The 13,778-nt window shown below is 50.5% G+C and overlaps 3 protein-coding genes across 3 annotated transcripts; 2 read left to right on the plus strand and 1 right to left on the minus strand.

Annotated features, from left to right (window-relative positions):
* Nucleotides 1-703: 703 nt before the first annotated feature.
* On the plus strand, nt 704-3,230 carry MIND_01231800 (HEME-HALOPEROXIDASE domain-containing protein; the record flags this gene model as incomplete). Its single annotated transcript, XM_037368816.1, has 8 exons — nt 704-1,219; nt 1,266-1,573; nt 1,618-1,801; nt 1,852-2,423; nt 2,476-2,662; nt 2,719-2,807; nt 2,856-2,993; nt 3,041-3,230. The coding sequence occupies 8 exons, from the start codon at nt 704-706 to the stop codon at nt 3,228-3,230; spliced, it is 2,184 nt and encodes a 727-aa protein (XP_037214784.1).
* Nucleotides 3,231-3,364: 134 nt separating this feature from the next.
* On the minus strand, nt 3,365-4,095 carry MIND_01231900 (uncharacterized protein; the record flags this gene model as incomplete). Its single annotated transcript, XM_037368817.1, has 4 exons — nt 3,365-3,646; nt 3,699-3,751; nt 3,805-3,968; nt 4,022-4,095. 4 exons carry the CDS (start codon nt 4,093-4,095, stop codon nt 3,365-3,367), a joined length of 573 nt encoding a protein of 190 aa, XP_037214785.1.
* A 1,383-nt stretch (nt 4,096-5,478) lies between these two features.
* Nucleotides 5,479-6,105, plus strand: MIND_01232000 (Helicase ATP-binding domain-containing protein; the record flags this gene model as incomplete). Its single annotated transcript, XM_037368818.1, has 3 exons — nt 5,479-5,517; nt 5,573-5,731; nt 5,782-6,105. The coding sequence occupies 3 exons, from the start codon at nt 5,479-5,481 to the stop codon at nt 6,103-6,105; spliced, it is 522 nt and encodes a 173-aa protein (XP_037214786.1).
* Nucleotides 6,106-13,778: the final 7,673 nt, after the last annotated feature.

A 13,778-nucleotide genomic window follows, 5' to 3' on the forward strand; every position in this document is an offset into this window, starting at 1 on the left:
CGGGTCACCTCGGTGATCGAACGCGTGGCCTGAGATTGCCGTTGCCACGTCGATCCGTGAATCACGTCACTTAGACGGGTGTAAATAAAGCTCAATTTTCTATGGCCGGTCCTGCAAGTTCCAGCAAATGAAGGACGCCACCGTGAGTATTGAGTGGTGCGGGTTTCAGTTTGGTTGTGAATGCCAGTGCACAATGTCATTGCACAACCTAACTCAGAAGTCGGCAGTCACCCGCGGTATCCACTTGACTAGTACTTGACACCGCAATGATGATGATGTCGACAAGTCAACATGATTATCTGTCGCAAGATCTGTCGAGTCCTTCTTTTGTTCGATCTATCGATCAAGTGGACATGAAGTTTGTATACAAACATAAAGCCACAACCATTGATAATAGTTGCTCGCATATGGTTCTGAAAACTTTAAAGCACTGGCAGACTACGCAACAACATCAGGGACTTGCCTAGCTTCACGTGACGTTGCGATTGCCGATTGATTACCATGGGAACGACCGACGTGTCGGACTGTGACTGTGACCCGTCGCGTTTTTTCATTACACGTCCACCACACACTTCCTCGCCGAGACCTACGCTGGTTTCATACCGAGCCCCATTGGAGAGGTTTATTGCCAAAGGTGCGCCTCCAAAAGAATGCCAGTGCTTGATTGACGCATTCATGGTTAAGCTGTCCTGGACAACAAGCTATGCTTCCGCCACTCCCCGACGAAATCATTTCCGAAATCCTCTCTCCGGCCCTGGGAGTCGACGACGACGTTTTCACCCAGTCCACCTCCGGCGCAGCGCCATTCGCGCGCTTTGCCGAGTCCACCTCCGCATGCTTGCTCGTATGCAAGTCCTGGCTCCGAGTGGCCACCCCGCTCCTCTACAACGTAGTTGTCATACGTTCGAAGGCCCAAGCGAAGGCCCTGGCGGTTGTGCTCACAAACAACGCTCAGCTGGGTACCTTTATCCGGAAACTGCGTGTGGAGGGAGGTTACGGGGCGCCAATGCAAACGATACTCCTTCGGTCGCCCAATATCTCCGACTTATTCCTTTGCTTCAACATATTTGGGACGGATAACACCGACGGTCTATGCAAAGGACTTGCGCATATTAGTCCCAGAAAACTCATCTTAGACGACGACGGCGAGCGGAAGAACAAACACACAGCCAAGTTGATGGATTCACTCATTCAGGCGATCCCCCGATGGCAACGTCTGGTGCGTCGTGTACAGTTCGTTAATGAGTCTTATTGACAAGCTGAAGACCTGCCTTGACCTTGCGCACGTTTATCCCCTATTCTCTAGACGCATTGATTACATCCACGACCGGCTCGCCAAGATCTCGAGACCGATTATCGAGGGTGAACGCCTAACCAAACTTCTGGTGTCGCAATTCCACTCGGCCAAACCCTGCTATACACACTTCAAAACATGTCACCTGAAGACCGTTAAAATTAAAGAGCCTATCAAGTTGCTTATGTCGGAAACGTTTGATGCACGTGTCATGGAGATGGAGTCCTTCTTCAAAACTGAAGGTGTAAAACTTCAATATGACTCGCAGGACATCTCCCGGTACGTCCCGCCAACCGTCTGTCTTCTATACTGATTGTTCCGAGAAACGTATACGAACTTGAAGCGATGCCCCCTCTCAATCCCTTCTTTGTACCAATGGTCGGCACGCCGGTGACCGTTCAGGAAACCATCTGGTCTAGCGTGTTGCGATTCGCTTTTGCTTTAGAGCATGCCCAGGTCTTTCGCCGCAAGCCGATTGACTTCCTTCTCGTTTGTAAAGTATTCCTGGTGCGTCCTTCCTTTCCCCATGTCTCGATAAGCGTCTTAACCTTGTGTAGCGCACCGGATTACCTCACTTATATGAGAGCATTAGCATCAACCGGCGTCACACGGCGTGCCAACTGGCCAAGACACTACGCTTAAACCCTCAGTATGGAGGATACATCCGCAACATCACATTAGCAAACTCAGTTTATCTGATTCGCCGACACACAGTAACACGGATCGAATATGACGGTGCCATCGACGTTATACTCACCAAGGCAGCGTCCCTCGTCAAGCTGCTCGTGACATCGCGAGGCTACCACTCCGACTATCGCGACTACAACATGACTCCGAGGATTGGCGAGCTTGCCGTTGGCTGGTCTCAGGTTGTAGCGCTCTCCTCCGTTGCTACGAGAAGCCTTCGCGAGCTATCTGTTGAACTCGTCGCTGATTCAACGCCCCTCACTGGGGTTGCTGTAGTTCTTGCTGAATTCGGTGAGCTGCGTAGCCTGAGCTTGACGTCTGCTCCTGAGCTCGCTTTCGACCATTCGGGGGTCGACAACATGCTTTCAACCTTTCCAAAACTCGAAGACCTAACGATCCGTGGAGCTGCCCCCAGTTTCTTCACATTGCTGTCCCAAATTGTGTAAACTTCCCCAATGACTCGCCCATGTCGTTCGCTCACTTCCTTTCCCCAGTTTGCCGTCTCTGCGCCGTCTTACACTGGGTCCCAACGTCGCCTGCGATACTTTTTTGAGAACGCACGGCCATCGGTTAACCTTCCTCTGCATCCCTGCCGTACTGTTCCCGGTAGCGAACGGACTGCTTGACCTATGCTCAAATCTCGCCGAGCTTTCTGTTGTATTTAGCTATCAGGATATGGATGTAAGCGTTCAATTCTCCGTCCTTCCCGTACTAGTAGGCTGAAATCTCCGCGCCAGAATTTAAGCGCTACTGTCGGATATTTCAACTCAGCGCACCCTCACGAGTGTCTGACAACGATAAACTTTACGCTGCCTTACAACGCGATGTGCGTGTCCTTTTCGTGTTTCCCGTCTCCGTTTACATATCTGCATAGGCTGCGAGCAAGCGGCGTCAACGCTGGTGTAGATGTGTGGAATACGTTCTTTGTTAGCTTCACGTCTTCCATCGTCCCCCGCCTCACGGCCTTGCGCGACATCACGCTTAGCGACCCCGTTGAGTGGCCCACCACCGAGTGCGTACCCAATTTGTGTCGATATTGACCCTGAAACAGCCGCTTAGACGAGAGATTAATCGAAGTACTTGGGTCAAAATCGCAGACATGCTTCTCGGAGCTGGCGTTCAGGTCTCTGATGGACAAGGCACACGATGGCGTTCAAGATTAGGTGCGGCGAAGAACGTTAACGGGAACTTGAAGTCTCGGAAAAGGAAGAATGCCACAAAAGGAACAGACGACGAGGATGACTTCTAAGGATGCGGCTAAAACAATCAGTACTAATGCTTCCCGGGTGTTGCGAACTAAACGAGAATTACAAAGCACAGATTACTTCAGACCACAACAATCATTACTTGTACAGGGGATGCTTAATATTGATACAGATTTCATTACACAATCTGGTGGCCCAATGGCTGTTTTCCTCCCTGGAGTCGCTGTTTGCGCTCCAACTTGTGCTTCCTCTCATCCAGAGCACGCATGACAACTGGCACGGCGCTGACGACGCTCATCCCTGCGAGCACCCAGCTCAGCACCTCGATGATCTTCAGCTCGTGGCATTCGTTTAGGCCGCCTTGGATTCGTCCCACCCCGCCGCATTCGATGAGGCCGAAGAGCGTGTGGATCAGGACACCGGAGACGATCCAGAATATCGTCGATAGAACCACAAATATCTGCGTGCATATTTCACAACGTCCGGTGAGGAACAGGTAAACCGACACGCACGGAATGGTGCATCGACCCGAACACCTTTTGCGCAAAGTGAAACCCAATGTACACTGCACGGCATTCGTCAACACAACAATCCGTGAAGTTGACGAGGCTGGCTTACCGGACGACAGCGCCATTGTCCTCACCGACGAGAATATCAGGAAGGCAATCCTCGATCGCTCTGTGGACGAGTCCCATGTATGTGTTTTCTGCTTGTACTGGAATGTGTCAACGCTGAAGCCCAGCTCCGCCGTCGAGAGGATGAACATGATACCGAACAACACTCTGGTTAGGCAATCTGAGTGAGAGGAATGTTATGAAGAACGAGCAACGCGCACGGGACATCCCAGGTAATCCCCATCTTGCGCTCGGTATCCGTCGGCGGCTCCTTGGTTGGCTTTTCTGAGGGCATTGCTTTATCGCGGGGTGAGTATTTCGGCTCGCGTATTGGTGACACGGAAAGAATTGGCCAAGACGCGACAAGACCGAAGGGAGGGAACGCCAAGCTCGTGGCGACATTTTATACCCCTTCGTGCGCGTCATCATGGGGTGGACGCAAGGTACACTTACATACAACAGTCGACACACTGTGCTCACCGATGACGAGGTCCGTCCAGGTGGCGTGGGGAGTAGAGGATCTTCGGATCACGACGGCTCGGTTGATGCAGTGCGGCTCGGCATGTCACCGCGTGTTCGGCGATCACTCTGGTCCTAATATAGCGATGACGTAGTTCGAGTTGAGTGGAGTCAATATGCTCCGGCGACATGTAGGGTTTAAATATACGTATATCTGCGTCGTTTCCACGGCAGTACTAGTACAAGAGTGTTGCAATCAACATCACGTCGGCGTATCGGAAGTCCCAACACATATCTAGGTGCGTCCGTTAATTCCTGCAAGGTTTCAAGAACGAGCTAGATGTATATCGCACCAAGCTCTTGTCCAGGATCGATTCAAGGCATTTTCCTGGGCATACGAATTGAATGTCAGTTGACAAAAAGCGGCCAAAAAATTGTCTATTACCGGCGCAGCAGTCGGCATCCACGGTACACGACCCGAGCTCGGGGAGACAGTCGTCTCTGGGCTCTGCGAGGATCCCGGGCTTGCGCAACGGCGACGCGTACGGCGACGGCGACGCACCGACGGAGTGGATGGCTAGGAAGGATAAGAAGAGCAGCGCGACGCTGAGTTTCACGGGCATTGAAGGACTCCGACTGAGGTAGAGCTGTGGACGGGCGCGCATTTATAGCTGTGTGTCGCGCTTCTGGAGGGCCAAGTGAGACTAACGCCAATATGAGCGGTACAGAAGGTGCGTCAGCGCCGCTCCGGCGCCAATGTGACCGGCTTCGGGCGACTAAGTACTTGAACGAAATGGCCTTCGCCGCTCCAAGTTTGAGGATATGAAGACCAGTTTGCCTGAATCAAATGAAATCCTGAGGAGCTTGAGGTAATATTGCCTCGTACCTTACTACTACTAGTAGTATGGAGCGTGATTGTAGTTTGAAAGTGCTCGAAGCCCAGCGGCGCTAGCATTCATGGCTGAGCCCAACTTCTAATTCGAGTCCCATCTGGAGCGTTGCGGCCTGGTTTAGAGTTGTAACAGAGTGTGTGCATGCTCTACGCCAGGCGTGAGTAAATCCAAAAACAGGTGGGAGCGCCGCACGTTCAAGTTGTCTTGACCCTGGGCCACCACTGCCCGACATGTACATTCCCACCAGCGCTGAGGTCGAGCGCGTCGCAAATGCAACTGTGGCCGCATTCTCCCGGGCCGGCGTTGAAACGTGCCTCGTCGGGGGCATGGCCTGCGCCATCTATGGGAATCCGAGAATTCCGAGCGTGCGTCCGATTAATGGTCTGTCGAGGATTGTGGCCGCTGAACTCCAGCGAAAAGGACGTGGACATAGTGTGCATGACGGACAAGCACACCCAAGCCGAGCTAAAGAGCGTCCTGGCTGCGCAGGACAGCAACTTCTACACCATTCCCTCGCGGGACCCGACCGCGACTTATCGGGTGCTCTGGTATCGGCTGGGCTACCGCCAGTCCTGCAAAGTGGACGTGCCTCCTCCCGGGGGGTGATGAACATCCCCAGCGTTCCCAAGTCGCGCGTTGTGCGCGAGAAGCAGCGCAGCGACCTGCCGCTTATGCCCTTCCTCCCGCTGCTGCTGCTGAAGCTCCAGGCCTGGCAGGACCACGGCGAGGCGAGCAAGACGTACCTGCAGCTGAAGCAGTACACCGACGTGCGCGACATCGGCGAGATGCTCGAGATAGCGGGATCCAAATATGCGGGTCTTGATGTGGGAGGAGAAGACGGCAAGTGGCTGCCCGCGACGTTTGTGCGGGACGCGAAGCGTCGTGTGAGGCTCTATGTCAGAAGCCACCCAGAGACCGCAGAACGTTGGGCAGAATTGGGGTTCAGAGTTTAGCTGGCAAGTTGTGGCGAGTGGTGGGAGGAAAAAAACAAAATGTGATTTGAATCTGATTCCGGGTATCCGCGATGTGACGTATGTGTGATTTGTCGTTCGTCCGACTCTCGGCCGAGACAGAAAATCTAGCAAGAAAACCAAACCATTGAAACTGAAAATATAATCAACTATAAGTGGATTTCAGGACATGCTTTACTTCTTATTATACTAGTACCCTGGCATGAGGACTACCCTCCTGGAATTTCAAATATACTTGAGTATATGCACCTGACATCACACCGGGGTTTCCGCCAAAAAACGGGCCCCGAAGCAGGATTTATATAGCGTAAATACTGGTACAAATAGCGGTCACTGATAATGCATTTGATTGATGAAAAATGAAGGGGTCCAAAAGTGGACCCGATATGTCAAAAATCAAGACGCCTTTCGGGGCCTCGGATCGGACACGTAACGAGGCTGACATCAGCTCATCGTTTTGGGACCCTAATTTGTGGGCCAGCAATGGACCCGATTTAGTCCAATATTTGTGATAAATCATGGCCCGTGATCATGGTCCTGATTTTCAAACAATCAAGTCCCAATTAATGGCCCCACATTTGTCAGAAATGAGGGTCCCAATATGGGCTCCGAAACTGCACCCGATTTGTCATAAATAAATGACAATTATTTCAATCGGCCAGTCATCGGCCAGTCATCGGCCAGGTTGGAAGAAGTCAGTGAAAAATAGATTTTACGATTTTAAATGTCCAGCTACAAAATGAAAAGAAACTTTACAGTACACTGCGGAGATACTCGGTGGCTAGACGGTTCTGTGACTTGAAGATGCGCAACGACTTTTGGTGGTACCGGATCTTGTTCTTCCACTGCAGCTGGCTATGCAGCTCTCCCCGTCCAGCTTCCATCTTCGCAAGTACGTCTTGGAACCAAGCTTCACAGTCAGGTGTCCACCATCCAACATGCATTCCAGAGTTGTAGAATGGAGGTATCGTAGGCCACCAGGAGATATGCTTCATCTGATGGCCACTCGTGTCTTTGCTATCGAGTTGATCTGAAGGAGATTTAGCCAGAGTTAGACCGAAAATATATGCTGCTTACCCATTCGGATGGAATAGAGACCACAGATAAGTCCTACTTCCTCCTGTGTGAGCTGACCATAATACAGTGCAACGTTGGCAGCCGGATCCAGAACCTTGCTTTCAGCATGCTCAACCTCTATACAATCGCACATCAGGGCGAGAGTGGGTTGATTGATGACATGCCGTGCAATTCGAGCAATCAACCCGCCAGCGTAGAGGGGCAGGACACCGCGAGGCGAACGCAGGAATTGGTCTCGATGAGATACATAGGCCTGATAGTCCAGCCATGTAGGAACATAATCCTCATTACGAACACCGAGGCCAATGTTGCTAGGAGGCTTGGGAGTGTAGTTGAAATCGGGACCTTCAACAACAAGGTGATATTCTGAGCCACTTTCCGCGAGATGTGTCACGATATCCTTCAAGTTGCTAAGTTGAAGCCGAAGGATGTCCAAGACGTTGGCTGCACTGAACAGGAGAACCTTTCGGCGATCCTCCGAATCCACGCGGAGAGAGAGAATAAATGCTTTGGATTCGTGCTCATCGACATTAGGCCGCTCTACCAACTTGATGTCCACACCCCGATCTTCCCAGAGCTTGGCACTTGAATCGGACTGGCAAATGTCGACGAGGTTCTCAGGGATATCGGCCAAGCTTTTGGCATTAATCAGAGCAAGTAACAACGCCTCTCGCAGAAGCCGTAAGAGGCTTGGTGGAACGGAAGTGCCCCAAAGCTCTGCGGCTATCGTCTTCCTCCAAAATGGTGGTGAAAGCTTCGTTGGTCGATTGAAATCCAAAACGATATTCTAGGGTACTTTGTATATCATCAAGTTGGCTTGCGTCGATTGTCTTATCTTCATCTTCGTCGTTCTGAATTGCGTGCTCGAAAAATGTGTTTATGTCCTCCTCGACTCCGTTTCCATCTTGGAGAAGGTCCTGGGTGGCCTTTGTAAGGTCGGTGGGCTGTTGAATTACCACACGTGCCTCTTCGATTGAGTGGATGACTTGACTATATAGATCTTGGAAGTCTTTGTCGTCGTCGTCGTCGTCGTCGTCAAAATAGTTGAAAGACGGCGAATCTGCAGCCAACTTGATTGCTCCACAAAGATCCCACTCGTTCGAAAATCCATCATAGATGCGTTGCTCGGGCGAGAACGTTTTCCATATCTCGACAGCGTAGCTATAGTTTCGCTGCTCCTGCACATAAAACCCACCGCCTTCATCACTCCAGACAAATATCCGAGCACCTGCTTGGCCAATCCCTCCACCCTTCGTGGCTCGCTTTTCTTGGCACAGTCGCGCTTCTCTTTGTGAATGCTCTTCCAGCTTTTCTTTGAGCGCATTCTCCTCCTGTCGCCTGACAAAAAAGGCATCCCAGTTTTCCCCTCTGTTTTGGCCACTGCCTCTCTCAACGGCGGGCGGCTTTGGGGCTGCAGGAAGATGACGAGAAAGATCATCGACGACGCAATCGTGGTTGGGGAGAACACCCCAGCGGTGAATGTTGCTCCGTACGAGCAATCACTCTATGTATGCATCTCGACCAGAAAGTTCTCTTCTCAGCCGCTCAACGTCGGCATCCGACGGCGCAAAATGGACAATCTGCATTGATGGGAAGGATGCAGGCTTTTTGACACTGGTAGAGCCATGGAGAAATACAAAGGAACCCGGATGTTGTGACGGATGATGATGGAGAATAACCAATCGACCCGGGACACCTTCTGTATTGCGGAGTTGTTTGTGAAGTCGATAATACCACCAACTGGGAGCCGTAGTGGTAATATATAGCCTAAAACCAGTAGGTGTAGCTAGGAAAACGCTTGCCTAGGAGGGTAGCTGTACCTAGGTAGCCTTTTACATACCTCTATTAGAGCCAAATGTGACGATTTATAACGTGTGACATATGTGTGACATATGTGACATATGTGACATATGTGAAATTCTTGTTTAAAAGAATACATTATTATTCTTTATCTAGTATCCTATGGGTTGTGACAATGCCCCTATCTGAGTAATGTTTTTAATGTGGAACCATTTTTGATGGCCATCAGTACTTTTGATGGCTATATCATAGTACATCAATTTTGTCCTAATTAGGATTGTTATTGATTCAGGCCATCCTAACTATAATCCGGGTCATCGGCCTGAAGAAAAGGAGTTAAAAGTATTATATATATATTATTATCAAATTATATGTATCCTATACCCATTTATCACATCATTGATGCTATTTAGTTATCTGCCTATTAGATAGAAAAGGGCTTGGAGAGCTAGGTGCAGATAGGCCTAGGTACAGCTACCCTCCCCGGCAACCATTTTCCTACCTGTACCTAGGGCTGAAGGCTAAATCTTACAGCTACGGGTGCAACTGGTGCGGACACGATCTGAGTGACAATGCTTTCCAATTCGTCCCATATTTGCGGTTGAATGAGGGTTGCAGTCAAGAGGCTATCGCGCCACGAGTTCGGAGTGGAAGATTTTGACAGGGTGGCGTCGAGGGTGAGGATTCTTAACGAAATTGTGGCCAGGAGAGGGAAGAAACGCGTCGCGGGAGTTAAGGACGGCAGTCACCAAGTTATGCTCGGATTCATAGCGATGGGTGTATCCGAAAAAGACTGGCGGACGGTGCTGGCTACCACGATGGTCGTCGAGACCAACGTCGCGTACGCGATCATCGAGCCAACGTAGGCATTTAGTTAGGAACCCCTCAATTCACAGCCATCGCTTGAGAGGTTTGCGAGCCATGATGACCCAATGCTTAACCGGCACCATTGATTGGGAAGCAACCGAGAAAACATGAGTGCTGCTACGCTCGATTGGCACCGTCCGTGCGGTCATCTTCAGGCTTTGCAACAAAGGGCCACTGAATACGTTGGTGCGAGGGAGGAACAGGAGGTGAGGCATTTCGAGGTCGACGCAAGCCGTTTGGGAGAGTTCTCCGTCGGGTGTTTCCGGAGATGACAGAGCTCTTAACTCTCGGGGGATTCTCGTCATAAATTCCCGATTTCCATTGAGTACAACATAGACTGCAGGCAGATTACGAACGAGTCCATGATAAAACTTAGAATGCTTAAGTTTTGGTGAGCAGAAAAGTATTTGCACGAATCAAATTTCACTCACGGGCGGGATTTCTTTGGGCCGAGAGTACTTCGAGGGACAAGAATCCAAGGATGAGTGCCGAATTCGGGGTTCATAGCTTGGCCATATTGTTCCATTGTGAGTGGACGGGGCTGGAGGTTCTTTTCTTCGCTGCGACTTGTCGCCGACGGCTGAGCGGCGCGTCGTGAACGCGAAGGGCCAGCTTTAGGAGTCCCACGATTTCGGGAAGCAGATCCCTCGACGAAAGACGTCTGGGGGTTGCTTCTCAAGGAAGAACTGTTGTGGCCGTGGGATTGGCGTTTGCTCATGATGGTTTTGGGTGAGGTCTGAAGGCCGATCAGCATCACATCAGCCGATGGCCGATGATCGGCCGTGACATCGTCACATCTCTTCATCGTCTCTTCAAGTCAGCCGCTGTTGCCAGTTGTCTTTCAACGGCACAGCTCAACAAAACTTTGAGTCCACTGCTGTTATCAGTTGTCTTTCAACGGTACAGCTCAACACACTTCAAGTCCGCTACTGTTGTCAGTTGTCTTTCAACGGCACAGCTCGACAAAAACTAAGTCCACCGCTGCTGCCCAGCTCGATGAGACTTGAACATCGTCCCCTCGAAGACGCGACGCTGCTGCTTTCAATTTCACAGATCGAACAAAAAGCAGGTAAAACATTGTTATAGTCTCTCAAAATCTACTCAGCTCATTCACTCAGGAATACTAATAAAAACGTGGCTACTGGTGAAGAGCTGTACTCATAAAACCTGGGGAAGGTCTCAAGGGTCACAAATGTCACACTTTTTAAAAAAACTATTTTATTCATTTTTGGGTGTTAGATCATAGTATTGATGATGGGATTGATGGCATCAAGATAAAGTGATCAATGTGGAACGATTTTTGATGGACATCAGTATCATTGATGGCTATGTCAGGATACATCAATTTTAGCCTAATTAGGGTGTATACCTTTGCCCTAGATCACAGGCCTACCTAGATGTTTATCCGGGTCTTCGGCCTGAAAAAATGGTGATTTGCCTTTCCATATCTGGTAATATCTTAGTCATAGCTGTCAAACTCATTGAGATATTCACAATTGATTGAATGTCACATTTTTTGTCACAGTACTCCGGCCATGGCTGGCATGAGCTCCCCCAGGTTTTATGAGTACAGCCCTTCACCAGTAGCCACAGTTTTATTAGTAAAACTGAGTGCACATCCTGATCTACTGACATATCTAGCTACTTTGATTACATGCGTCCAGTGGCGGGTACAAACAGTGCGAACGCCTCAGCCGACACCTCCAGCTCCTTCTGGAACACAATGGATTTCGACGCGAGCCATGCGTCGTTGTAGAGCACCTTGGGGAGGCCTTTAGGGGGCGGTCGAGTTCCTGCCTCCTGAACTCGCACTCTCTTGGCGGCCTTGCCATCTCCATGGATGTCCTCGATCCGGGCGGTCTGTGCGTCGATCAAGCGCATATATTCCACTACGACGGGCTCCCGCCAAACACAGATCAAAACCTTGAATATCTTGATTTTGGCCCCATCGGGAGCTATCTCAGACGAATTGTCCTCCTCCGACATACCACCGGGACCGAGGTAGTTGAGCATCTTCATCAGTCTTACCCAGGTGGGAAGGTCCTCTGCACTGTCGGCCTCTTTGAAGGCAACAGTCACCTCAACGGTCTTGACACGACGTCCAAACTTCTGCAACGACATTATTTCAGTGAGTGGATCGAATGAAAGGACGAATATAGTGCTGAGAGCTGATCTTTTTAGTCGCCAGACGTTGAATCTCCAGCATAATCTTGGCGCGGGCAATTGCCTCGGCCTTGGTTTCCATGCGACTCGCCAAGTTATTGTACTTGGGCTGGAATTTATTCCAATCACCCCGAATCCTCTCCAGCTGGCTGTCGAGCATCAACTCCAAATATCTCACTTTGATAATACCATCCCCGATGTAATTGGAGCCGTTCTTGTCATTATCGATAACCATGTCGAGAATATATTGCTTTTGAATGGCATTCCAAGCAGATTTGAGGTAACCTGGACTGAAGTCCCACTGGATGAGAGTGGCGGGCACTTCGGGCGCCATCGGCAACCGCATTTATCTCACTCTGGGACGCCGGAGCGTGAAAGATAAAGTCAGTCATTTGATCGACACCGAAACGGGCGTAGATAGCTTTGCGGAGCATTGCCTAGCGTGATAGTGAGTCTTTTTCACAGTCAAATGATTTATGCAACTCACCTTTGCCTCGTTAGCGATCGTTTTATCTTCGGGCTGCACCTGCACGAGCTCGATTTTTTTTTGCACGAGGCTTGCGAGGGGTAACCGCCTTCTCTCCGCTATCGACTTTCATCCCCATCTGCTTGAAGATGCTCGCCAATTCGTCCACGGTTAATGTCTTTTGTCCCACGGAGATCCTCGTGGCCGCCGCCGCAGGGCTCGCAGAGACGTTTGGAATGGGAGCAGGATCAAGTGGAAGCTGCGCGGTGGGCATGCTAGTGTTTCTTGTCGCGCTGAGTCGTCCTTTGCGCCGAGGGGTTGGCACCTTTTTTCCACTTGCCGCAATCTGCGCGCAAAGTTGGAAGACTTCGTTGTCTCGTTGATTCTAAACATTGGCTTAATCAAAATGTGCATTTCCTAAATACGCAGACTTACGAGACGCTGCTGAATCAAGTCATTTTGCGCCGCGACATTGATTTGAGAGGTCTTTAGTTCTCCGATATCCTCGTCCCTGTCCCACAGTTTCTGCTGAAGCTCACTCGTCTGTGCAGCTTTGGCCTGTAGCTCTGCCTCGATTTGCTGCACCTTCTGCTGTTGTTGCTGGAGCTGATTGCGCTGGCCGACCTCGGCAGTCGTGCTTCTTGCATTCGCCTCCTCGAGAGCTCTGATCCGAGCATGCTAGTTATCATCAGCCAAGTTTCAGACCTGTACAAAGGCATACCAGCATATCAATGTTCTGTTGGTCCGATAAGAACTGCGATTGAAGGTCTCGTTCCAGCTGCTTCGCTTGTTCGAGTTCTTGTTGAAGCGTTGTGACCTGACCCATTAGCTGCCAGCGCTGCTGCACTGTTTCATTGAAGCGGCTCGTATAGTATTGTTCTCGCTGCCGAGCCTAAAAATATGTCAGCACATCATCGATTTGAGCAACATCTAGACCTCATCGAGTTTCTGGCGTTCCGGGCCGGCCACCGCCGCTCGTTTGACGCTCGAGTGGCCATCCGCCAAAGTTGGTTGGGCAGGAGTCGTGGGTTGGTCAGGGGACATGGGATCGTCGACATCGTGCGAATCCATGAGTTCCTCGTGTAAACACGTAAGAATATGGGAATGTGAGGATAGAAGAGTTCTGGAGAAGAAGAGAAGGAGGGGCAAGGGACAGTGGGGGAAGATGGAAGGTCGTTGAAGGAATTACAGGGCTTTTAAAGTCTCCTCGCTATTGTTCTCGTGCCCTCATTGCTGTTTGTGGATTGGGAAAAGACAAACAATTACCGTGGAATATTTGCGG

This window comes from Mycena indigotica (genome assembly GCF_014461135.1).
Source record: "Mycena indigotica strain 171206Taipei chromosome Unknown Mind.scaff0012, whole genome shotgun sequence".
Taxonomy (NCBI): domain Eukaryota; kingdom Fungi; phylum Basidiomycota; class Agaricomycetes; order Agaricales; family Mycenaceae; genus Mycena; species Mycena indigotica.